A 24,597-nucleotide genomic window follows, 5' to 3' on the forward strand; every position below is an offset into this window, starting at 1 on the left:
GGAGATAAGACAGAACCCCGGGGAGGAGAGCAGGAGGAAGCGGGGAGATAAGACAGAACCCCGGGGAGGAGAGCAGGAGGGAGCAGGGAGATAAGACAGAACCCCGGGGAGGAGAGCAGGAGGGAGCAGGGAGATAAGACAGAACCGCGGGGAGGAGTGCAGGAGGAAGCAGGGACATAAGACAGAACCCCGGGGAGGAGAGCAGGAGGGAGCAGGGAGATAAGACAGAACCACGGGGAGGAGAGCAGGAGGGAGCAGGGAGATAAGACAGAACCACGGGGAGGAGAGCAGGAGGGAGCAGGGAGATAAGACAGAACCCCCGGGGAGGAGAGCAGGAGGGAGCAGGGAGATAAGACAGAACCCCGGGGAGGAGAGCAGGAGGGAGCAGGGAGATAAGACAGAACCCCGGGGAGGAGAGCAGGAGGGAGCAGGGAGATAAGACAGAACCCCGGGGAGGAGAGCAGGAGGAAGCAGGGAGATAAGACAGAACCCCGGGGAGGAGAGCAGGAGGAAGCAGGGACATAAGACAGAACCCCGGGGAGGAGAGCAGGAGGGAGCAGGGAGATAAGACAGAACCCCCGGGGAGGAGAGCAGGAGGAAGCAGTGAGATAAGACAGAACCCCGGGGAGGAGAGCAGGAGGAAGCAGGGAGATAAGACAGAACCCCGGGGAGGAGAGCAGGAGGAAGCAGGGAGATAAGACAGAACCCCGGGGAGGAGAGCAGGAGGAAGCAGGGACATAAGACAGAACCCCGGGGAGGAGAGCAGGAGGGAGCAGGGAGATAAGACAGAACCACGGGGAGGAGAGCAGGAGGGAGCAGGGAGATAAGACAGAACCCCGGGGAGGAGAGCAGGAGGGAGCAGGGAGATAAGACAGAACCCCGGGGAGGAGAGCAGGAGGGAGCAGGAAGATAAGACAGAACCCCGGGGAGGAGAGCAGGAGGGAGCAGGGAGATAAGACAGAACCCCGGGGAGGAGAGCAGGAGGGAGCAGGGAGATAAGACAGAACCCCCGGGGAGGAGAGCAGGAGGAAGCAGGGAGATAAGACAGAACCCCCGGGGAGGAGAGCAGGAGGAAGCAGGGAGATAAGACAGAACCCCGGGGAGGAGAGCAGGAGGAAGCAGGGAGATAAGACAGAACCCCGGGGAGGAGAGCAGGAGGGAGCAGGGAGATAAGACAGAACCCCCGGGGAGGAGAGCAGGAGGGAGCAGGGAGATAAGACAGAACCCCGGGGAGGAGAGCAGGAGGAAGCAGGGAGATAAGACAGAACCCCGGGGAGGAGAGCAGGGAGATAAGACAGAACCCCGGGGAGGAGAGCAGGAGGAAGCAGGGAGATAAGACAGAACCCCGGGGAGGGGAGCAGAGAGATAAGACAGATCCCCGGGGAGGAGAGCAGGAGGGAGCAGGGAGATAAGACAGAACCCTGGGGAGGAGAGCAGGAGGGAGCAGGGAGAAGAGACAGAACCCCGGGGAGGAGAGCAGGAGGAAGCAGGGAGATAAGACAGAACCCCGGGGAGGAGAGCAGGAGGAAGCGGGGAGATAAGACAGAACCCCGGGGAGGAGAGCAGGAGGAAGCAGGGAGATAAGACAGAACCCCGGGGAGGAGAGCAGGAGGAAGCGGGGAGATAAGACAGAACCCCGGGGAGGAGAGCAGGAGGAAGCAGGGAGATAAGACAGAACCCCGGGGAGGAGAGCAGGAGGAAGCGGGGAGATAACACAGAACCCCGGGGAGGGGAGCAGGAGGGAGCGGGGAGATAAGACAGAACCCCGGGGAGGAGAGCAGGAGGGAGCAGGGAGATAAGACAGAACCCCGGGGAGGAGAGCAGGAGGAAGCAGGGAGATAAGACAAAACCCCGGGGAGGAGAGCAGGAGGAAGCAGGGAGATAAGACAGAACCCCGGGGAGGAGAGCAGGAGGGAGCAGGGAGATAAGACAGAACCCCCGGGGAGGAGAGCAGGAGGGAGCAGGGAGATAAGACAGAACCCCGGGGAGGAGAGCAGGAGGAAGCAGGGAGATAAGACAGAACCCCGGGGAGGAGAGCAGGGAGATAAGACAGAACCCCGGGGAGGAGAGCAGGAGGAAGCAGGGAGATAAGACAGAACCCCGGGGAGGGGAGCAGAGAGATAAGACAGATCCCCGGGGAGGAGAGCAGGAGGGAGCAGGGAGATAAGACAGAACCCTGGGGAGGAGAGCAGGAGGGAGCAGGGAGAAGAGACAGAACCCCGGGGAGGAGAGCAGGAGGAAGCAGGGAGATAAGACAGAACCCCGGGGAGGAGAGCAGGAGGAAGCGGGGAGATAAGACAGAACCCCGGGGAGGAGAGCAGGAGGAAGCAGGGAGATAAGACAGAACCCCGGGGAGGAGAGCAGGAGGAAGCGGGGAGATAAGACAGAACCCCGGGGAGGAGAGCAGGAGGAAGCAGGGAGATAAGACAGAACCCCGGGGAGGAGAGCAGGAGGAAGCGGGGAGATAACACAGAACCCCGGGGAGGGGAGCAGGAGGGAGCGGGGAGATAAGACAGAACCCCGGGGAGGAGAGCAGGAGGGAGCAGGGAGATAAGACAGAACCCCGGGCAGGAGAGCAGGAGGAAGCAGGGAGATAAGACAGAACCCCGGGGAGGAGAGCAGGAGGAAGCGGGGAGATAACACAGAACCCCGGGGAGGGGAGCAGGAGGGAGCGGGGAGATAAGACAGAACCCCGGGGAGGAGAGCAGGAGGGAGCAGGGAGATAAGACAGAACCCCGGGGAGGAGAGCAGGAGGAAGCAGGGAGATAAGACAGAACCCCGGGGAGGAGAGCAGGAGGGAGCAGGGAGATAAGACAGAACCCCGGGGAGGAGAGCAGGAGGAAGCAGGGAGATAAGACAGAACCCCGGGGAGGAGAGCAGGAGGGAGCAGGGAGATAAGACAGAACCCCGGGGAGGAGAGCAGGAGGAAGCAGGGAGATAAGACAGAACCCCGGGGAGGAGAGCAGGAGGGAGCAGGGAGATAAGACAGAACCCCGGGGAGGAGAGCAGGAGGGAGCAGGGAGATAAGACAGAACCCCGGAGAGGAGACCAGGAGGGAGCAGGGAGATAAGACAGAACCCCGGGGAGGAGAGCAGGAGGGAGCAGGGAGATAAGACAGAACCCCGGGGAGGAGAGCAGGAGGGAGCAGGGAGATAAGACAGAACCCCGGGGAGGAGAGCAGGAGGGAGCAGGGAGATAAGACAGAACCCCGGGGAGGAGAGCAGGAGGAAGCAGGGAGATAAGACAGAACCCCGCGGAGGAGAGCAGGAGGGAGCAGGGAGATAAGACAGAATCCCGGGGAGGAGAGCTGGAGGGAGCAGGGAGATAAGACAGAACCCCGGGGAGGAGAGCAGGAGGAAGCAGGGAGATAAGACAGAACCCCGGGGAGGGGAGCAGGGAGATAAGACAGAACCCCGGGGAGGAGAGCAGGAGGGAGCAGGGAGATAAGACAGAACCCCGGGGAGGAGAGCAGGAGGGAGCAGGGAGATAAGACAGAACCCCGGGGAGGAGAGCAGGAGGAAGCAGGGAGATAAGACAGAACCCCGGGGAGGAGAGCAGGAGGAAGCAGGGAGATAAGACAGAACCCCGGGGAGGAGAGCAGGAGGAAGCAGGGCAGAAGATTGGATCCTTCCACCTGCTTTCATCATAGACTTTTCAACGGGGACACATCAGGGAAAGTAAAAGCTTTAACTGCACTGCCCAGATGCTGCACCCCGGGGACAGATGTACCCCTTGCCTCCCACCCATAGCTACTCCTCTGAAGGGGAGCCTAAACAATGACTGCACGAGAGGGGAGGATTGTGCTGCAGGAGAGGGAAGGATTGTGCTGCAGGAGAGGGGAGGAGTGTGCTGCAGGAGAGGTGAGGAGTATACTGCAGGGAGGAGGAGTGAGCTGCAGGAGAGGGGAGGATTGTGCTGCAGGAGAGGGGAGGATTGTGCTGCAGGAGAGGGGAGGATTGTGCTGCAGGAGAGGGGAGGAGTGTGCTGCAGGGAGGGGAGGAGTGTGCTGCAGGAGAGGGGAGGATTGTGCTGCAGGAGAGGAGAGGATTGTGCTGCAGGAGAGGGGAGGAGTGTGCTGCAGGGAGGGGTGGAGTGTGCTGCAGGAGAGGGGAGGATTGTGCTGCAGGAGAGGGGAGGATTGTGCTGCAGGAGAGGGGAGGAGTGTGCTTCAGGGAGGGGAGTGTGCTGCCGGGAGGGGGGTTGTGCTGCAGGGAGGGGAGGAGTGTGCTGCAGGAAGGACAGGAGTGTACTGCAGGGAGGACAGGAGTGTACTGCAGGGAGGACAGGAGTGTACTGCAGGGAGGACAGGAGTGTACTGCAGGGAGGACAGGAGTGTACTGCAGGGAGGACAGGAGTGTGCTGCAGGGAGGACAGGAGTGTGCTGCAGGGAGGACAGGAGTGTGCTGCAGGGAGGACAGGAGTGTGCTGCAGGGAGGACAGGAGTGTGCTGCAGGGAGGACAGGAGTGTGCTGCAGGGAGGGCAGGAGTGTGCTGCAGGGAGGGCAGGAGTGTGCTGCAGGGAGGGCAGGAGTGTGCTGCAGGGAGGGGGGTTGTGCTGCAGGGAGGGAGGGGAGGAGTGTGCTGCAGGAGAGGTGAGTGTGCTGCAGGGAGGTGAGTGTGCTGCAGGGAGGAATATGCTGCAGGGAGGGGAGTGTTCTGCAGGGAGGGGAGGAGAGTGCTGCAGGAAGATGTGGAGTGAGCTGCAGGGAGGGGAGGAGTGTGCTGCAGGGAGGGGAGGAGTGTGCTGCAGGGAGGGGAGGAGTGTGCTGCAGGGAGGGGCAGTGTGCTGCAGGGAGGATTATGCTTCCCGGGATGGGAGGAGTGTGCTGCAGGGAGGGGAGGAGTGTGCTGCAGGGAGGGGAGGAGTGTGCTGTATGGAGGGGAGGAGTGTGCTGTATGGAGGGGAGGAGTGTGCTGTATGGAGGGGAGGAGTGTGCTGCAGGGAGGGGAGGTGTGTGGTGCAGGGAGGATTATGCTGCAGGGAGATGAGGAGTGTGCTGCAGGGAAGTGCAGTGTGCAGCAGGGAGGATTATGCTGCAGGGAAGGGAGTGTGCTGCCTGGAGAGGAGGAGTGTGCTGCCTGAAGAGGAGGAGTGTGCTGCAGGGAGGGTAGTAGTGTGCTGCAGGGAGTGTCAGGAATATATTGGGGTGCTTATGATGTAAGGATAATATTTTCATTTTTCTGTGTACTGGGTAAAACCTCAGATGTGTATTGGGCTTGGGTGTAATTGGTCACCTGGCCAGAGTAAACTAAAGTCTAATGTAATTCTGTATGTAGGTGTCCATTACCTCTGCCCCATTGTCCAGCAGGGGAAACTGTGTCTACTGCTAATTAGCTGCCAATTGAGGAAGAATAGGCTGGTGGGCATGGCTTTTGAGTCTGGTGTCAGCCATTGTCCCATTATACAAGGCAAGCCTGCCAGAGTCTTGGGGACAGGGGGAAGCTGACACCTGAATGTTTGAAATTATAGAAGGGGTGAAGTCCTTTTGATACCATTTTCTACCTGTGGAAATTGAATTATTGGTGGAGGTGCAACCTCCTTATCTTTGATCAGCTAGGAAGTACTGTCAACAATGGGGTTGTCACCTGTAACTTGGACTAGGGAAGTCTTTTCATGTATGTGGATCTCTGGAAATCCCATTTATGTCTGAGAACGGAGACAGGAAAAAGCCGTAATCAAGTTTTCACCTGGAGTTGAAAGGCTCACTTCACAATCTTTGATGTATGGACTTTTACCTGGAAATGGAATATGTCTGAGATTTAATTAAAACCTAGTTCCTCCCCTTCCCAAGGAAGTTGCAGCCTCCAGGCGTAGCTCAGAGTATAAAAACCAGAGGCGGATGCCTAGTGACTGTCTTCTCTCGGAGGTAGCGAATAGCTAGGGAGGATCGCGACTCCTGGTCGAAACGGCGTCCTCCCGTCAAACAACGTTCTAACCTAAGCTGGTAACGTTTTTTTAATCCCCATTTTTATTTTACGCAAATATCCGTGTGTGGTATCTTTGTAACTCCTAATTGTGTAACTTTTTTACTTTGTCTTTTTGTAATCTTTTTGTATATATTAAGTTCTGCATTGTTCTAAGTTTTTCTAGAATATTAAATTATTATTTAATAAGCTTGACTTCTGCTGTACTAAACTAACACTCATAGCCTAGAAGAGACTGAAGTGTAACCGTGTATAAGTTCATGCCTAATTGTACGCTTGAGCAACACTACCGTATGAAATTGTAATTGCATTGTGTGTGGGGGCGTTTGTCATACGTTGGCCTAAGCGCGCAGCTGACCCAACGTACGAACAACGCCAGTGCGAGTAGCGACAGCAGAGTGGCTAACAGTATCGTTCGGAACGACTGTTAGTGGGTCTTTGCTTCACGACAGTGTAAGATTGCAACTGTGTGGGTGCGTGGCGTTCCCGTATTTGGCCTAAGCGCAAAGCTGACCCAAATACGAAAACGCGGAGTGCGCGCTGAGGACTCGACAGCAGAGTGAAAGTGTCTAGCGAACCGCTAGTGGTGGCAGTGAGAGGTGTTCTGAGGGGTCCCAGCCTTGTTTTAGCTTGACTAAGGCTGCTTCCCCTCTCAATCTGGTCAAACCCGCAGTCGGGAACCGTATACGCAGGCGTGCCGCGGGCCGGTTCCTGACAGGGAGGATTATGCTGCAGGGAGATGAGGAGCCATTTTGGTCACACCGGTTGTGACGTTTCGCACGCACCACGCAGCGCTAAACTTTGCGTGCAAAGTCATTGGTTTGTGTTTGCAAAACTTTGTGTGACGCTTAGTGCAGGAAAACCTGCTTAGCACTGCGGCAATAACACTTAGCACTGGTTAGTGAATGGAGCCCATAAGGTGCTAACTATGGGGGTGATTCACTGAGCTGTGCTGCTGCAGCAGCTTTATGACAGCTGCGAGTGGTAATAATTCTCAGTGCACTCTATGCAGCCATAGCGTGCGCTGCTAAATTACACTCTGCTCCTGTAGTTTAAAGAGACTCCGTAACAAAAATTGCATCCTGTTTTTTATCATCCTACAAGTTCCAAAAGCTATTCTAATGTGTTCTGGCTTACTGCAGCACTTTCTGCTATCACAGTCTCTGTAATAAATCAACTTATCTCTCTCTTGTCAGACTTGTCAGCCTGTGTCTGGAAGGCTGCCAAGTTCTTCAGTGTTGTGGTTCTGCTATGAACTCCCCCTTCCAGGCCCCCCTCTGCACACTGCCTGTGTGTTATTTAGATTAGAGCAGCTTCTCTCTTCTCTCTTATCTTTTACAAGCTGGATAAATCGTCCTCTGAGCTGGCTGGGCTTTCACATAGTGAGGAATTACAGACAAGGGCAAAGCTGTTTGCAGGAAGAAAACAGCAGCCTGAAACTTCAGTGCATGAGAGATGCAGGGGGAAAGAAACACACAAATGATCTCTTGAGATTCAAAAGGAAGGCTGTATACAGCCTGCTTGTGTATGGATGTATTTTCTATGTGTGGACATACTGTACATCAACCTACTTCCTGTTTTGGTGGCCATTTTGTTTGTTTATAAACAAACTTTTTAAAACTGTTTTTAACCACTTTTAATGCGGCGGGGAGCGGCGAAATTGTGACAGAGGGTAATAGGAGATGTCCCCTAACGCACTGGTATGTTTACTTTTGTGTGATTTTAACAATACAGATTCTCTTTAAAGGAGTCATCAGGCAAAATGAAAAAATTAAAGCTTTACTCACCTGGAGCTTTGTCCAGCCCCTTGCAGCCGACTGTCCCACGCTGACAGCTACGCTCTCCGCAACCGGCCCGGAGTCCTCGTACAGTGCAGAGGATGACCTCGAGGTCGTCCTTACTGCACCTGCGTGAAGCGCCGCTGTCAATCATGGCCACGTTGTCCGCGGTGCACTGCGCAGGCATGGTGTGTAGTAGTTCTGCGCCTGTGTGAAGCGCCGCTGTCAATCATGGCCACATTGTCCGAGGTGCACTGCTCAGGCATGGTGTGTAGTAGTTCTGCGCCTGTGTGAAGCGCTGCTGTCAATCATGGCCACATTGTCCGCGGCGCACTGCGCAGGCATGGGGCCTGATTCACAAAGCGGTGCTAACAGTTAGCACGCTGGTGAAAAGCCCTTTATCATGCCTAAACTCAGTTTAGGCATGATAAGTTTAGGTGTGATAAGTTTAGGCATGATAAGTTTAGGCATGATAAGTTTAGGTGTGATAAGGGTATCGGTTGAAAAGGGCGCCCGAGCTGCCTGTATGAAAAGGGCGCCGCCATAGACATCAATGTTATTTCTGGAAATATGGGCTACAAGGTGTAGAAAAGGGCGCCCGAGTTTTGATATAGGCTACAAGCGGGCTCCCCTTTGTAGCCCATATTTTTTCGGCTACAAGGTTTTCGGCTACAGCAAGGTGCCCCTCTGTAGCCCATATTATTGCCTTTTATTTTGTAGCCTATGTTTTTATATGGGCTACACCAGGCGCCTTTTTTTGTAGCCGAAGTTTTTATATGGGCTACACCAGGCGCCTTTTTTGTAGCCGAAGTTTTTATATGGGCTACACCAGGCGCCTTTTTTGTAGCCGAAGTTGGTATATATATGGGCTCCACCAGGCGCCCTTTTTTACCGGCGCCCTTTTTATGTAGACCCGTGATAAGTTTAGGTGTGATAAGTTTAGGCATGATAAACTTATCACACCTAAACTTATCACAACTAAACTTAAGCACCAACTGGGTTAGCACCGCAGTGCACAGCTGATCAAAAGTTTTGCGCTAGCAAAGTCTGGTGCACTTCGCATAGAGTTCAATGGCGCTGCTTTGCGTGCCGGACTTTGTGGGCGATCTAAAGTTATCTAAACTTATGACGCCTAAACTTATCATGCCTAAACTGGCTTTTCACCAGCGTGGTGCAATGGTTATCACGCCTAAAGTCTTTAACTGGGTTAGCACCGCTTTGTGAATCGAGCCCATGGTGTGTAGTAGTTCTGCGCCTGTGTGAAGCACCGCTGTCAATCATGGCCACGTTGTCCGTGGCACACTGCGCAGGCATGGTGTGTAGTAGTTCTGTGCCTGTGTGAAGCACTGTGGTCAATCATGGCCACATTGTCCAAGGTGCACTGCGCAGGCGCAGAACTACTACACACCATGTCTGCGCAGTGCGCCGCGGACAACGTGGCCATGATTGACAGCGGCGCTTCACACAGGCGCAGAACTACTACACACCATGCCCGCGCAGTGCACCTCGGACAACGTGGCCATGATTGACAGCGGCACTTCACGCAGGTGCAGTAAGGACGACCTTCGACGTCATCCTCTGCACTGTGCGGGGAGCCCGGGACGGCGGCGGAGAACGGAGCGGTCAGCATGGGACAGTCGGCTGCAAGGGGCTGGAGAAAGCCCCAGGTGAGTAAAGCTTTTTTTTAATAATTTTGCCTGATGACTCCTTTAATGAGCACTTCATTAAACTTACTGAGCGCTCTACTGACCCCGCCCTCAGCCCCTGCCTTCACTGACCCCGCACTCATCCCCTGCTCCTGCCTCCACTGACCCCGCCCTCAGCCCCTGCCTCCAATGACCCCGCCCTCAGCCCCTGCCTCTACTGACCCCACCCTCAGCCCCTGCTCCTGCCTCTACTGACCCCGCCCTTAGCCCCTGCTCCTTCTTCCACTGACCTCAGCCCCTGCCTCCACTGACCCCGCCCTCAGCCCCTGCTCCTGCCTCCACTGACCCCAGCCTCAGCCCCTGCTCCTGCCTCCACTGACCCCAGCCTCAGCCCCTGCCTCCACTGACCCCGCCCTCATAACCTGCCTCCACTGACCCTGCCCTCAGCCCCTGCCTCCACTGACCCTGCCCTCAGCCCCTGCCTCCACTGACCCCGCCCTCATAACCTGCCTCCACTGACCCTGCCCTCAGCCCCTGCCTCCACTGACCCTGCCCTCAGCCCCTGCCTCCACTGACCCTGCCCTCAGCCCCTGCCTCCACTGACCCCGCCCTCATAACCTGCCTCCACTGACCCTGCCCTCAGCCCCTGCCTCCACTGACCCTGCCCTCAGCCCCTGCCCCTGCCCCCACTGACCCCGCTTTCAGCCCTGGCAGGTCCAGTGGCTTCAAAGGACAAGATTCCGGCACTTTGATTGGCCCACTAGCCTGACTGTCAAGTGCCTATCAAAGTTTCGGTGCTGTGGACTTTAGCCAACTTCCTTGCCAGTTTTCCGGGTAGGAGTGGGACTTGAGGCCCCTGCTTAAGGCCTATGCCTAGCAGGGACCTTCCCCGTGCTAGCCGGCTGCTCCGGGGATGGAGCAGCCGGCTCATAGCCCCCTAGCCTGGCTTACCTGGGGGGGGGGGGGACACGTGGCTGGCAAAAATGTTGCAGAAGACATCGTGGAATGGATAACAGCCGTAAACAACTGTAACACAGAACTTGCAAGACTGAAGTTAAGCTTCATAGAAATCAAGCACAAGTATGGTGCATCGTGGAACAACAAACTACTGCAAGTGGACAAGAGGCTGGTAAAAATAAAGAAGTATGGTGAGCAAAAGCTATACCTCAAACAACTAGAGACAAGCGGTGGACCATTTACTGAGAAGCTGCAGTGCCAAAACAGGTTCACGCCCTTAACACCAACAGAGGACCTGGACAGTGATGTAGAGGAGTAGGGTGAGGAGGAAGACTCCAAGCAAAGAATAAGAAAGGTCATCCATGCTATGGAGGAAGATTTAATGGCCAATGAAGAGGTGATGTTTGTGAGTGAGACCCCCGACCAGGCATCTGTCACTCATACTGGAGTGACCGGAGGTATTGCAAACCAAAGTGCCCCTGGGAGCTCTGGTGTGGGTGTAGAGGGTGCCAGCAGGGTGGGCAGAAGGACATCCCTAAGAATTGCCCAAAGAGATAAGAAGAAGGCTATGGAAGGCGAAAGCCTCGCCCGGACATCTGCTGTTAGTGCCTGAGAAACTGGAGGTGCTAGGTGACAGGATGCCTCTGGGGATTTAGGCGCTGATGGAGAAGGTGTGGGGATTGATGGCAAAGAAATTGTCAATGAAACGATGGAAGAAGCCTACCTTGCTGATGTTGAAGCAGAGGAGATGGCTGCCGACCAGGAGAGCTAAGATGGCACCGATAAGGTTAGAGGACGCCAAGAGGAAGATCCCTTTACCAGTAATGGTGGTCTGAGAGGAGTTGCCGCAGATGCAAAAGATGGAGTACAAGTTAGAATGTCAGAGAGTGGTGTTGTGCTTCTAGAATCGTCTGCTAGGGTGGACTGTGGAGTGGCAGTGTCCGGTGAGCCTTTTTTCCCAAAATGGCACTGGAACAAACAACGAGAGGAAGGCTTTTCCGACCAACTGGAAGTCCATAACCACCAACAGGAAGTAGAGATGGCCCGAACCTCCGATTTTAGGTTCGCGAAATTGCGAACGTTCGCAAACCACCATAGACTTCAATGGGGAGGCGAACTTGAAAAATTAGAAAAAATTATGCTGACCAGAAAAGTGATGCAAAAGATGTTTCAAAGCATCTAACACCTGGAGGGAGACATGGTTGACTGGGATAGACGTCAAAAGTCCCGGAATTTTTTTTTTTGTTTTCACGCAAAGCAGTGGTTTAAAGTGAACCTAAAGTCACCCGAAAAAATTGAGATTAACTCACCTGGGGCTTCCCTCAGCCCCCTGCAGACGATCGGTGCCCTCGCAGCTCCGCTCCAATGTCCCAGGACCCGCCGGCGAGCACTTCCGGTTTGGCCGTCACCGGCCGACAGGCATGGGAACGCGAGTTATTGTTCACGTTCCCAGCCTGTATATCGCCCCCTATGCCGCTATTGCGGCCTCCTGGCCGCAATAGCAGCATAGGGGGCGATATACAGGCTGGGAACGCGAACAATCACTCGCGTTCCCATGCCTGTCGGCCGGTGACGGCCAAACTGGAAGTGCTCGCCGGCGGGTCCTGGGACATCGGAGCGGAGCTGCGAGGGCACCGATCGTCTGCAGGGGGCTGAGGGAAGCCCCAGGTGAGTTAATCTCATTTTTTTCGGGTGACTTTAGGTTCACTTTAAGGGCAGAAATCACATTCAATGCTAAATTGCAGGCCTACACTACTGCATGTGTATACATCAATCAGGGAGTGTAATTCTTCCATCCCCTTCCCTCTCTCTGATTTTGTCTTCCAGGGATTTATAGGCTGTCAAACGCAAGCTCACATACTTTGACCAGGAATCAAACCCAGGTCAATTGCTTGGAAGGCAGCTATGCTCACCACTATACCACCATTGGCCGGGAATTGAACCCAGGTCAACTAACATTACAGGCTGAAGCCAGCCATTTCACTCATCTCTTCAACTACAAAAAATCCGAGGAGTAGTCTTAGCTACCGTAATATCTATGTTACGGCAGGGCCCTTATTACACTTTCTCTTACAGGGCTATGGAAACCGTTTTGCCCATGCGATAAAGCGAGGTGCAAAAATGAAATCATGCTTAGCAGAGGATGGTTTAAATCCATCAACTTCTGGGTTCTTGAGCCAGCACACTTCCACTGCGCCACTCTGCAGCCTGCTTACATTTGTATACAATCTTTTATTATTATTATTATTATTATTTATTGTATTTATAAAGCGCCAACATATTACGCAGCGCTGGACAATAAATATATACAATGATACAAGGATGACATACATAGGGTTATACACATAGAACAAAGTTATACATACAAATTGTACAAAATACAGGATCATGCAATATGGGCTGGTTAGGTAGGCCCAGTAATACAAGTACAGGCTGTCATAGGACAGGAGCACATGATCCTGTAGATTACACTAGGGAGTGGAGGACCCTGCCAGAGGCTTACAATCTAAAGAGAGGGGTGGAAACACTAGGGGGGGCTGTTAAATATTCCTTAGAGAGTTACTGTGTGGTAGGAGGTGGGTAGGCCATCATAAAGAGGTGGGTTTTGAGGGCTTGCTTGAATGTGTTGAAAGAGGGAGCAAGTCTGATGGGTGGTGGAAGGGCATTCCAGAGGGTGGGGGCAGCTCTTGAGAAATCCTGCAGACGGGCATGGGAGTGTGAAATGCGCGGGGTGGTGAGGCGAAGGTCGTTGGAGGAACGGAGGGGGCGACCTGGTGTATACTTGTGAACAAGCTCCGAGATGTAGGTAGGGCATGTTTTGTGCACAGATTTATACGCCAGGCATAGAATCTTGAAACTTATCCTGAGACGGATAGGGAGCCAGTGCAGGGATTCACAAAGGGGAGATGTGGATGCAGAGCGGTGCGAAGAATGGATGAGTCTTGCAGCCGCGTTCATCACTGATTGAAGGGGGGCAGTGCGTTTCAGGGGGAGGCCAGAAAGGAGGGAGTTACAGTAATCAAGGCGGGAGATGATGAGGGCATGGATGAGCAGTTTGGTCGTGTCCGGGGTTAAGAATGGGCGGATCTTGGAGATATTACGGAGGTGGAAATTGCAGGCTCTTGTGATGTTTTGGATGTGTGGGATGAAGGAGAGGTCAGAGTCCAAGGTGACACCCAGGCAGCGGGCCTGGGAGGTAGGGAGAATGGTTGTGTTGTCGATTGTGAGGTGGAAACCTGGGATGGGTGCAGCAGCATGGGGTGGAAAGATCAGGAGCTCAGTTTTGTCTAGGTTAAGCTTTAGGAACCTAGCTGACATCCAGGAGGAAATTGCTGAGAGACACGAGGAGACCTTGTTTATGGTGGTGGCTGAGAGATCGGGGGTATGGAGGTAAATCTGAGTGTCATCTGCATAAAGGTGGTAATTGAAGCCCAGGGAGGAGATAAGCTTGCCAATTGAGGAAGTGTATATGGAGAAAAGAAGGGGGCCTAGAACAGAGCCCTGGGGGACCCCAACTGAAAGGGGGGCAGGAGTTGAGGAGGAGCCATTGAAGGAAGTGGTGAAGGAGCGATTGGATAGGTAGGAGGAGATCCAGGCCATGGCAAGCCCATGGATGCCCATGGACTGTAGTGATTGGAGGAGGAGGGAGTGGTCAACAGTGTCAAATGCTGCAGAGAGGTCAAGGAGGAGCAGGATGGAATAACTGCCTTTGCCTTGGCAAGGGTAAGGTCGTTGACCACCTTGGCGAGGGCTGTTTCAGTTGAGTGCGCAGGTCGGAATCCAGACTGTAGGGGGTCAAGTAGGGTATTGGTGTTGATGTATTGGGTAATGCGCTGGTGGACTAGGCGTTCGAGGAGTTTAGAAGCATAGGGAAGGAGGGAGATTGGGCGGTAGTTTGAGGGTAGGGATGGGTCGAGTGAGGGTTTTTTCAGCAGGGGAAGCACAGTGGCCTGTTTGAATGCTTTCAATCTTCAAGTTTAAGAAGGGTACATTAGTTCCATTCACAAAACACAAGGCCGTCCCTGGGTGGGCTTGAACCACCAATCTTTCGGTTAACAGCCAAATGCGCTAACCAATTGTGCCACAGAGACTGTGTATGTAGTTGCTGCTAAATGATTTTATGGGGATGTATGTGTGTCTTTTGGAGGGAGGAAGTAACTCTGGTCCAAGAAGTTTAACACCACTTTTTCCTACAACGAAGCCTTCACTGTGTGGCAGCAGAGTGGCGCAGCGGAAGCATGCTGAGCCCATAACCCAGAGGTTTATGGATCAAAACCATCCTCTGCTAGGTGTACTTTGTTTTTTACACCTTGCTTTACCATTACCACATGGGCCAATCGGCGGCCATAGCCCCTTAAGAGAAAGTGTCATTAGGGCCTTGCTGTAACATAGATTGTAGTGTAACTATTTCAACTAATGTACCCTTCTTAAACTTGAAGATTGTATACAAATGTAAGCAGACTGCAGAGTGGTGCAGCGGAAGTGTGCTTGGCCCATAACCCAGAGGTTGATGGATTGAAACCATTCCCTGCTAAGCATGATTTAATTTTTGCGCCTCGCTTTATCGCATGGGCAAAACGGTTTCCATAGCTCTGTAAGAGAAAGTGTAATAAGGGCCCTGCCGTAACATAGATATTACGGTAGCTAAGACTACTCCTGGGCCTTTCTTGTAGTTGAAGAGATGAGTGAAATGACTGGCTTCAGCCTGTAATGTTAGTTGACCTGGGTTCGATTCCCGGCCAATGGTGGTATAGTGGTGAGCATAGCTGCCTTCCAAGCAATTGACCTGGGTTCGATTCCTGGCCAATGTATGTGGGCTTGCGTTTGACAGAATACAAATAACTGGAAGACAAAATCAGAGAGAGAGAGGGAGGAAGGTAAAAAAAAAACACATGAACAAGATTAGCTCTCAAAAGAGCTGTTGTGGGGTGCTATTTTAGGAATAACAATCAGCCAGGAACAAGCTTACAAGAGCCTAGCTAATCTTTCCCTATGAGAGTCTGTCAGCAGCTTTCCCTTCACCAATTACTAGAGATGGGCTGAACCTCCGATTTTCGGTTCGCGAACCTACTGCGAAAGTTCGGTTCGTGCGAACTTTCGCGAACCGCAATAGACTTCAATGGAGAGGCGAACTTGGAAATGTAAAAAAAAAATATGCTGGCCAGAAAAATGATGGAAAAGATGTTTCAAGCGGTCTAATACCTGGACGGAGAGACATGGTTGAGTGAGACAGACGTCAAAAGTCTCAATAAAAAACCTAGATTTGTCACAAACCACTGTTTTAAGGTCAGAAATCACAGTGAATGTTGAATTGCAGGCCTAACCTCCTCCTCCTTCGGAGGATCTTGTCTTCCAGGGATTTGTAGGATGTCAAAATCACCCTCACATACATTGGCCAGGAATCAAACCCAGGTCCACTGCTTGGAGGGCAGCTATGCTCACCACTATACTACCAACACTACAGGCTGAAGTCAGCCTAGCTGCAACCATTCCTGCTAACCTAAAGCTTACTTGTGTCTTACAACACATTGGCTTAAGACTTTACCAAATCCAATGCTCCAATACGGGGACGCTTCTCTGTTTGTTTGGTTTTGTTTTGTTTGTTTGTAAGTGTGGTGTCACAGTTCACTCATCTTCAACTACAAGAAAGGCCCAGGAGTAGTCTTAGCTACCCTAATATGTACGTTACAGCAGGGCCCTTATTACACTTTCTCTTACAGGGCTATGGAAACAGTTTTGCCCATGCGATAAAGCGAGGTGCAAAAATGAAATCATGCCTAGCAGAGGTTGGTTTCCATCCATCAACCTCTGGGTTATGGGCCCAGCACACTTCCGCTGCACCACTCTGCAGTCTGCTTACATTTGTATACAATCTTCAAGTTTAAGAAGGGTACATTAGTTGAAATAGTTACACTACAATCTATGTTACAGCAAGGCCCTAATGACACTTTCTCTTAAGGGGCTATGGCCGCCATAGCCCCTTAACCACTTAACGACCGCCTAACGCCGACAGGTCGAAGTGGTGTTTCCATAGAAACCGTTCCATGTCAGTTCACAGAGGGTGTCTCCGTGAACAGCCTGCGAGCCTCCGATCACGGCTCGCAGGCAAAATGTAAACATGCGCGGATGAAATCCCCTGTGTTTACATTATACAGTGCTGCTGTCGCAGCAGCGCCGTAAAGGAGATCGGCGATCCCCGGCCTCTGATTGGCCGGGGATCGCCGGCATCTGATAGGCTAAAGCCTATTAGAGGCGGTACAGGACGGATTGCCGTCCTGTGCTGCCCATAGCAAGAGGGAGAGAGAGGGAAGGAGAGGGAGGGAGGAATATCGCTGCGGAGGGGGGCTTTGAGGAGAGCCCCCCCCCCCCCCCCCCGCTCGGCCACACAGAGCGGCGGCGATCAGGACCCCCAACCCAGCAGTACATCCCCCTAGTGGGGAAAAAAGGGGGGGAAGTCTGATCGCCCTGCCTCAAACCCGATCTGTGCTGCGGGCTGGAGAGCCCACGCAGCACAGATCAGCCAACACAGCCCTGGTCCCTAAGTGGTTAAGAGAAAGTGTCATTAGGGCCTTGCTGTAACATAGATTGTAGTGTAGCTATTTCAACTAATGTACCCTTCCTAAACTTGAAGATTGTATACAAACATAAGCAGACTGCAGAGTGGCGCAGCAGAAGTGTGCTGGGCCCATAACCCAGAGGTTGATGGATGGAAACCATCCTCTGCTAGGTGTACTTTATTTTTTACACCTTGCTTTACCACGTGGGCCAATCGGCGGCCATAGAAAGTGTCATTGGGGCCTTGCTAACCTGGGTTTGATTCCTGGCCAATGTATGTGAGTTGGCTTTTGACATCCTACAAATCCCTAGAAGGCAAGATCCTCCTGGAGGAGGGGAAGGAGGGAGGAGGGAAGCTGTTGTGGGGTGCTACATGAGGAATAACAATCAGGCAGGAGCAAGCTAACAAGCCTACAAGAGCCTAACTAAGCTTTCCCTATGAGAGTCTGCCAGCAGCTGTCCCTTCACTAATTACTGTAGGCAGACGAGTGAGTAAAACGGCAGGAGAACCTTGCCTTATATAAGGGGGGGTGGGGCTCCAGGAGTGAGTGTAGCCTGATTGGCCACAAAGTGCCTGCTGACTGTGATGTAGAGGGTCAAAGTTGACCGTAATGGAGCTTTGTGGGGGCAAACCGAACTTCCGCAAAAGTTCGCCTTCGCCGGCAAATGTTAACCACCCAAAGTTTGCCTGGAACCGTTTGCAGGCAAACCGTTTGGCCCATCGCTACTAATTATTACTACAGGGACACGAACGACTATAATGGCCGGCGCTGCCTGTCTTATATAAGGGGGGGGGGGGGGGTGGCTCCAGGAAATAGTGTAGCCTGATTGGCTACAATGTGCCTGCTGACTGTGATGTAGAGGGTCAAAGTTGACCCTAATGGTGCACTATGGGGGCAAATCGAACTTCCGGAAAGGTTTGCGTTCGCCACCCAAAGTTCGCCTGGAACCGTTCGCCGGCGTTCGGGCCATCTCTAACAGGAAGTTGTCATAGGTGGAATGCAAGGAGGACTTCCAGTTATGGACTTGGTGGGCGAGAAGTCATGTGCCCCTCCTGGGGACAGCGTTGAACTGCAGGAAGGTGAGAAAGAGCTTGTTTTTGAATATGCAAATATGGAAGATGGGACTGTGTGTGCCTCTGTTTCCACAGAGCAAGGCCGCCTGGCACACGAATGGAAGTGTTAAACAGCAAATTCTGGGGTACGATCCTTTATAAAGTGAAGGATCAAGGAACACAGTCCTTTTTGGGGCAATCCACCTTGCCCTTTAGTGCTTATTTATACCTTTGAAAAGGACTAAGTATACTATAATGCAATCTCAAATAGGCAAAAAAGTCTCTGAAAAAACTTTATTAACACACGTACAAAAACTAGTACTTCAAGGCCTTGAAGTTTAAATGCCCACAAAGCTACAACCAATTGTTGTTCCAAACCAACCAATGTTTTTTAGACCTTGTGATATTGAAGAACCACTTTTTCTATTTTTTGTACGTGTGTTAATAAAGTTTTTTCAGAGACTTTTTTGCCTATTTGAGATTGCATTATAGTATACTTAGTCCTTTTCAAAGGTATAAATAAACACGAATGGAAGTGACACAGTTGAATGGGGCTGTAGGTATATCTGAGCAGCATGAAAAACTGCCCCCTTCAAAAATTGACAAAAGTTTAAGTAAAAAAGAATGTCACTGTAGGTAAAAATAAGGGTGAGTCTATGGACACAGATGATGGTGAACCAAATAGATCCATACTTTGCTAAACAGATGGTGACAGTGCTGTGCCCCCTATTGGGGAAGAATCTGTTGAAGAATCATTTGACATTGGTGAAATGAATGTTAATGATGCCTCCCTTCTCCATGATATAATAGGTAAAGGGAAAAGAGTATTGGAAGAATCTCCACCTGTTGGTGGAAAAGGTAAAAAGGTTTAAAATCTTTCTTCTTCTCCAGCAAAGAAAACTGAGACTAAGAAGCATAAGGTCCATAACAAGTCTACCAAACATTACTGTGTGTTGTCTGATACTGAAAATATGGAGAAAGAATCTGATGATGGGGACATTGAGAAGGTTGATAGTGGAAATAGTATTAGTGTTGATACCTCAAATAATCAAGAGGTACCTGGTGGGGATCCACTTGAAAAAGTTTTTTTGAAAAGGATAGAAGTGTTACAAGGGATGTTTGAGAAGGATCCCTTTAAAGAACGTAGAGAGAAGAAAAGTGCTGCACGAGACGAAGACGATGAGGAATCGGAAGTCTCCTGAGGTAATTGCAGAGGAGGTCATTACAGAGTTGTACTCTTATAACACAATTTATAGAATAGAAAAAAACAAGTTTGTCATTCTAGATGGACATTCTGACGAGGTTATGGTTCACACGATGGAGTGTGGGGGGAACTTCGAGAATGTTCACACAATAGGTGCAGGAGATCCAGACTGTGGTTTACAAGCTGATTTCAGGGCTGGTGGTCAGTGGTTCAATGTTAAAGGTGATGCGATCCTCTGGAATGACCAGTCAGGAAGACAGGTCTATTCAGATTTAATAATAGGGTTAGGCAAACATGCCCCTACTGCAATCAGAGAGGCGTGCAAAGCCTGTATTCCTCAGCATCTTCGTGTTCTGCAGAAAATTAAGGCAGCAGAGAGTGCACAAAGATCTGTGGTACCTAATACATCGGAGGTGCCGGTTTTGGAGAGCGTTGTCAGAGGTGGAGATTTTCCCCCTTTGGGACCCTCTTTGAATCTGGCAGCCCTTGCTCCTCCTGGTCAGAACCCAAAGGCACAGCCCTTATCATATGCTAGGGCTGCAAGGAGTGTGCCCAGTGGGAGGAGGGTACCAGCGCCCCTGGAGACGGTATGTCTGGGAGGAGGAATGTGGTCCGACTCAAATGGGAAGGTAAAGAGGCGGTGCCTAACAAAAAAGCTTTTGTAAAACTCCTCCTAGACATGGGAATCACACCGGTGGACATTTTTGCCATCTTAGATCCAGAGGACCCTCCTACCTATTATGATTTAACATGGGCTGGACTCCTTTATGGAGGAACGACTGAAGTACACAGTGGACTCAAAATGGCTGTGATACCATTATCAAGACAGTCGTTGCTGAAAAAAGCCCATGTTGTGACTATAAATGAGAGTATCCCTGTATGTGATATTCTGGCGTGGGTCCAGCACTTTTGTGACGTGATGGGCCCTCCACATGGATGACCTGGGGATATGGTGGGGGGAGTATGAGGTGGCCATTAAGCTACGCATTAAAGACGGGGTGGTCACCCATATTCCCCGATCATCTTTGATAGGAAAGGACCGTGTTACTGTATTCTACTCAGGTCAGTCCAGGACTTGCAACCGCTGTGGTAGGAGCAGAGCCGGATCTTCAACCAGGCAAACTAATCAATTGCTTTTGGGCCCTCAGGAGGTCAAAAGGGCCCCATAAAGATTTATTGCCTGTTCATGTAGTCCTTTAGTAACTCTTTCAGTCATTAAAAACAAGATCTCTGCAGCAATTCTCTACTATGGAGATAAGAAGTTATACAAGCAGGCACACACAGAGTTACCCCCCTCCCTTAGCTCAGAGCTGTCAGACAAGGGCTGGGTGCTGGAATGTGATCTCTTCATACAGGAGCCGCTTAGCTAGAGAAACTTGATGTGGCAAAAACATTCTGTAGTTACACTTTTTTTCATAGTAGCATCATCATTTGCTCAAAAGCCTATGACTTCTGTGCGTAATGTTTACATTTAGTTCCGGTCTTTGCTGAACTTAGTAGCCTCAATGTTGTCTCCCTCATAAGAGGCACATAAAGATTTATTGTCTGTCTCTGTTCTGTTTATTGTCTCTGTTCAACTTCTTCAGTCTTTCGATCTCTGCAGCAATGCTCTACAGGGGCAAGGCCAGGATTCCTGAAAGGTCTCCCTCAGCTACGCACAATACAGTATAATAATATGGTAGGACTTCATGCTGGGGACACATAGTGCAATGTCCCGTCTGACTGACAGTATCTGACTGTTGTTTCGTAAATGTCCGACAACGGGATCGATCAGGAGCAGTTTGGATACAGATAATAATGAGGACAGCTGACATTGGTAATGAAGAAGAAAGTGAAGCATTCACCCAGCAGGGGCACAGGGCTATGCTCATATCTGGCTCAATGCTCTGTTTAGTTCCTGTACATATGCTGCTGCTGCTGCTACATCCAAAGTCACCTATAGCTGGGAAAGAAAGGGGGTGGCACATGGTGTAGGCAGCAGGATGGTGCTCTGAGCTGCAGGATCCCTGCAGATATTCTGGTGTCACAACTTGTACCTGTCCCCAGACACTGCCCTGGTCTGAGGGGGGATTCTGGGCAGCTGTAATCCCCCCCCCCCCCCCCCCCGGTCTGAGGGGGGATTCTGGGCAGCTGTAATCCCCCCTGTGTTTGCCTACTACAGAGATAAGAGTTCTGCTGGTGATGTGCACAGTTGGTTCCTGTCATTGCTGAACTTGACGTTAATTTTATCACCCTAGTTGGCCAAAAAATATCTAAAGCTGGCTCTGCACACATCCATTTTGAACACTGATTGAATCTTCCAGTAATCTATTGCTCATACATATCCAATTGATTAGCTTTTAAGCGATATTTTGCTGTTTATCAATCTCTGTGGTATGGGGGCAGGACAGGAGCGACGGGGGATCGATGGTCTATAACTTTGCTCTGCATTGAGCAGTACAGCACTTGAAGCTTGATACAGTTCTGCTGATGCCTATCAGAAATAAACTTGCTGTGATAGAGGTTGATCACTAAACAATTGAATGGAATAATGATCACTTGGCTATGGCTAGACATATTGGGGCATTATTGACCTGTGTATGACTAATGAGAATGAGGGAGCAAAACTGACTCATTTGGTCTTGCAGTGAATAAACTCCAATATTGCTTTACGAGATCCTCACAACCCGAATGCCCGGTACACACCATGCAATTTCCCGTCAGATAGATAGGTCAAATGGATTATTTCTGACAGATCCGATCGTGATCCGATTCTGATTTCTGATCGTTTTTCTGATCAATTTTGTATAGAAGTGTTTGGAAAATAATCCGAAAAATGATTGGAAATCCATTCTGACTTTTCAGAAATAATTGATTGAACTCATCTATCTAATGGGAAATTGCATGGTGTGTACAAGGCATTACAGTCACATTTGCCACGTGGCCGGCTTAGGCAACAATAAAGAAGTACAAGGGGCCATCACATTTTCAGTATAAACAATCATGAAGTTGTTGATCTTAAATCTGCCTCGCTGTACTCACTTTTGCTGCCAGTGGTTTAGACATTAAAGGACAACTGTAGTGAGAAGTATGTGGAGGCTGCCATATTTCTTATCTTTTAAACAATACCAGTTTCCTGGCAGCCCTGCTGATCTATTTGGCTGCAGTAGTGTGTGAATTGCACCAGAAACAAGCATGCAGCTAATGTCAGGTCTGACAATCATGTCACCTGATCTGCTGCATGCTTGTCCACGGTCTGATTGGCTAAATATATTAGAGACAGAGGATCAACAGGATAGCCAGGAAACTGGTATTGCTTAAAAGTAAATAAATATGGTAGCCTCCACATACCTCTCGCTACAAGTGTCCTTTAATGGCTGTGTGTTGATGTTATTGCACAGCAAATAACTTTACACTGTTATACAAGCTGTACACTGACTGCTCTACAGAGTATCACAGCGTCACATCTGCAGTGCTGTCTGTTCCATGAGAAGATATCATACAATATTACACTGTTATACAAGCTGTACACTGACTGCTCTACAGAGTATCACTGCGTCACATCTGCAGTGCTGTCTGTCCCATGAGAAGATATCATACAATATTACACTGTTATACAAGCTGTACACTGACTGCTCTACAGAGTATCACAGCGTCACATCTGCAGTGCTGTCTGTCCCATGAGAAGGTATCATACAATATTACAGTTATACAAGCTGTACACTGACTGCTCTACAGAGTATCACAGCGTCACATCTGCAGTGCTGTCTGTTCCATGAGAAGATATCATACAATATTACAGTTATACAAGCTGTACACTGACTGCTCTACAGAGTATCACAGCGTCACATCTGCAGTGCTGTCTGTCCCATGAGAAGATATCATACAATATTACACTGTTATACAAGCTGTACACTGACTGCTCTACAGAGTATCACAGCGTCACATCTGCAGTGCTGTCTGTTCCATGAGAAGATATCATACAATATTACACTGTTATACAAGCTGTACACTGACTGCTCTACAGAGTATCACAGCGTCACATCTGCAGTGCTGTCCCATGAGAAGATATCATACAATATTACACTGTTATACAAGCTGTACACTGACTGCTTTACATTGTATCACAGCGTCACATCTGCAGTGCTGTCTGTTCCATGAGAAGGTATCATACAATATTACACTGTTATACAAGCTGTACACTGACTGCTCTACAGAGTATCACAGCGTCACATCTGCAGTGCTGTCTGTTCCATGAGAAGATATCATACAATATTACAGTTATACAAGCTGTACACTGACTGCTCTACAGAGTATCACAGCGTCACATCTGCAGTGCTGTCTGTCCCATGAGAAGGTATCATACAATATTACACTGTTATACAAGCTGTACACTGACTGCTCTACAGAGTATCACAGCGTCACATGTGCAGTGCTGTCTGTTCCATGAGAAGATATCATACAATATTACACTGTGATACAAGCTGTACACTGACTGCTTTACATTGTGTCACAGCGTCACATCTGCAGTGTTGTCCCATGAGAAGATATCATACAATATTACACTGTTATACAAGCTGTACACTGACTGCTCTACAGAGTATCACAGCGTCACATCTGCAGTGCTGTCTGTTCCATGAGAAGATATCATACAATATTACACTGTTATACAAGCTGTACACTGACTGCTCTACAGAGTATCACAGCGTCACATCTGCAGTGCTGTCCCATGAGAAGATATCATACAATATTACACTGTTATACAAGCTGTACACTGACTGCTTTACATTGTATCACAGCGTCACATCTGCAGTGCTGTCTGTTCCATGAGAAGGTATCATACAATATTACACTGTTATACAAGCTGTACACTGACTGCTCTACAGAGTATCACAGCGTCACATCTGCAGTGCTGTCTGTCCCATGAGAAGATATCATACAATATTACACTGTTATACAAGCTGTACACTGACTGCTCTACAGAGTATCACAGCGTCACATCTGCAGTGCTGTCTGTTCCATGAGAAGATATCATACAATATTACACTGTTATACAAGCTGTACACTGACTGCTTTACATTGTATCACAGCGTCACATCTGCAGTGCTGTCCCATGAGAAGATATCATACAATATTACACTGTTATACAAGCTGTACACTGACTGCTTTACATTGTATCACAGCGTCACATCTGCAGTGCTGTCTGTTCCATGAGAAGGTATCATACAATATTACACTGTTATACAAGCTGTACACTGACTGCTCTACAGAGTATCACAGCGTCACATCTGCAGTGCTGTCTGTCCCATGAGAAGATATCATACAATATTACAGTTATACAAGCTGTACACTGACTGCTCTACAGCCTAGGTTCTCAACATGTGGTACGCGTACCCCAGGGGGTACTTCTGATGGTTCCAGGGGGTACTCGGGCTTGATATACTTAACCAAGAATAACAAATTTAGAGTTTTAGAAAATGATAAATCTTATTTTAACAA

General features: G+C 50.3%; 1 protein-coding gene across 4 annotated transcripts in view; it reads left to right on the top strand.

The window, feature by feature from the left end:
- Positions 1 to 24,597, top strand: part of KHK (ketohexokinase) — a 217,064-nt gene that overhangs the window by 21,590 nt on the left and 170,877 nt on the right. Inside the window, exon 1 of one of the 4 annotated variants that reach the window (XM_068279783.1) lies at positions 19,730 to 19,748. The exons of 2 other annotated variants lie outside the window; for them this stretch is intronic. In XM_068279783.1, coding sequence (XP_068135884.1) covers positions 19,741 to 19,748 — 8 coding nt within the window. In that variant the 5' untranslated portion in view covers positions 19,730 to 19,740. Of the gene's footprint in view, positions 1 to 19,729; positions 19,749 to 20,157; positions 20,182 to 24,597 lie in introns of those variants that run through there. One more of the 4 variants, XM_068279786.1, reaches the window with a different exon arrangement.

Source organism: Hyperolius riggenbachi, chromosome 4 (genome assembly GCF_040937935.1).
Source record: "Hyperolius riggenbachi isolate aHypRig1 chromosome 4, aHypRig1.pri, whole genome shotgun sequence".
NCBI classification, from domain to species: Eukaryota; Metazoa; Chordata; class Amphibia; order Anura; family Hyperoliidae; genus Hyperolius; species Hyperolius riggenbachi.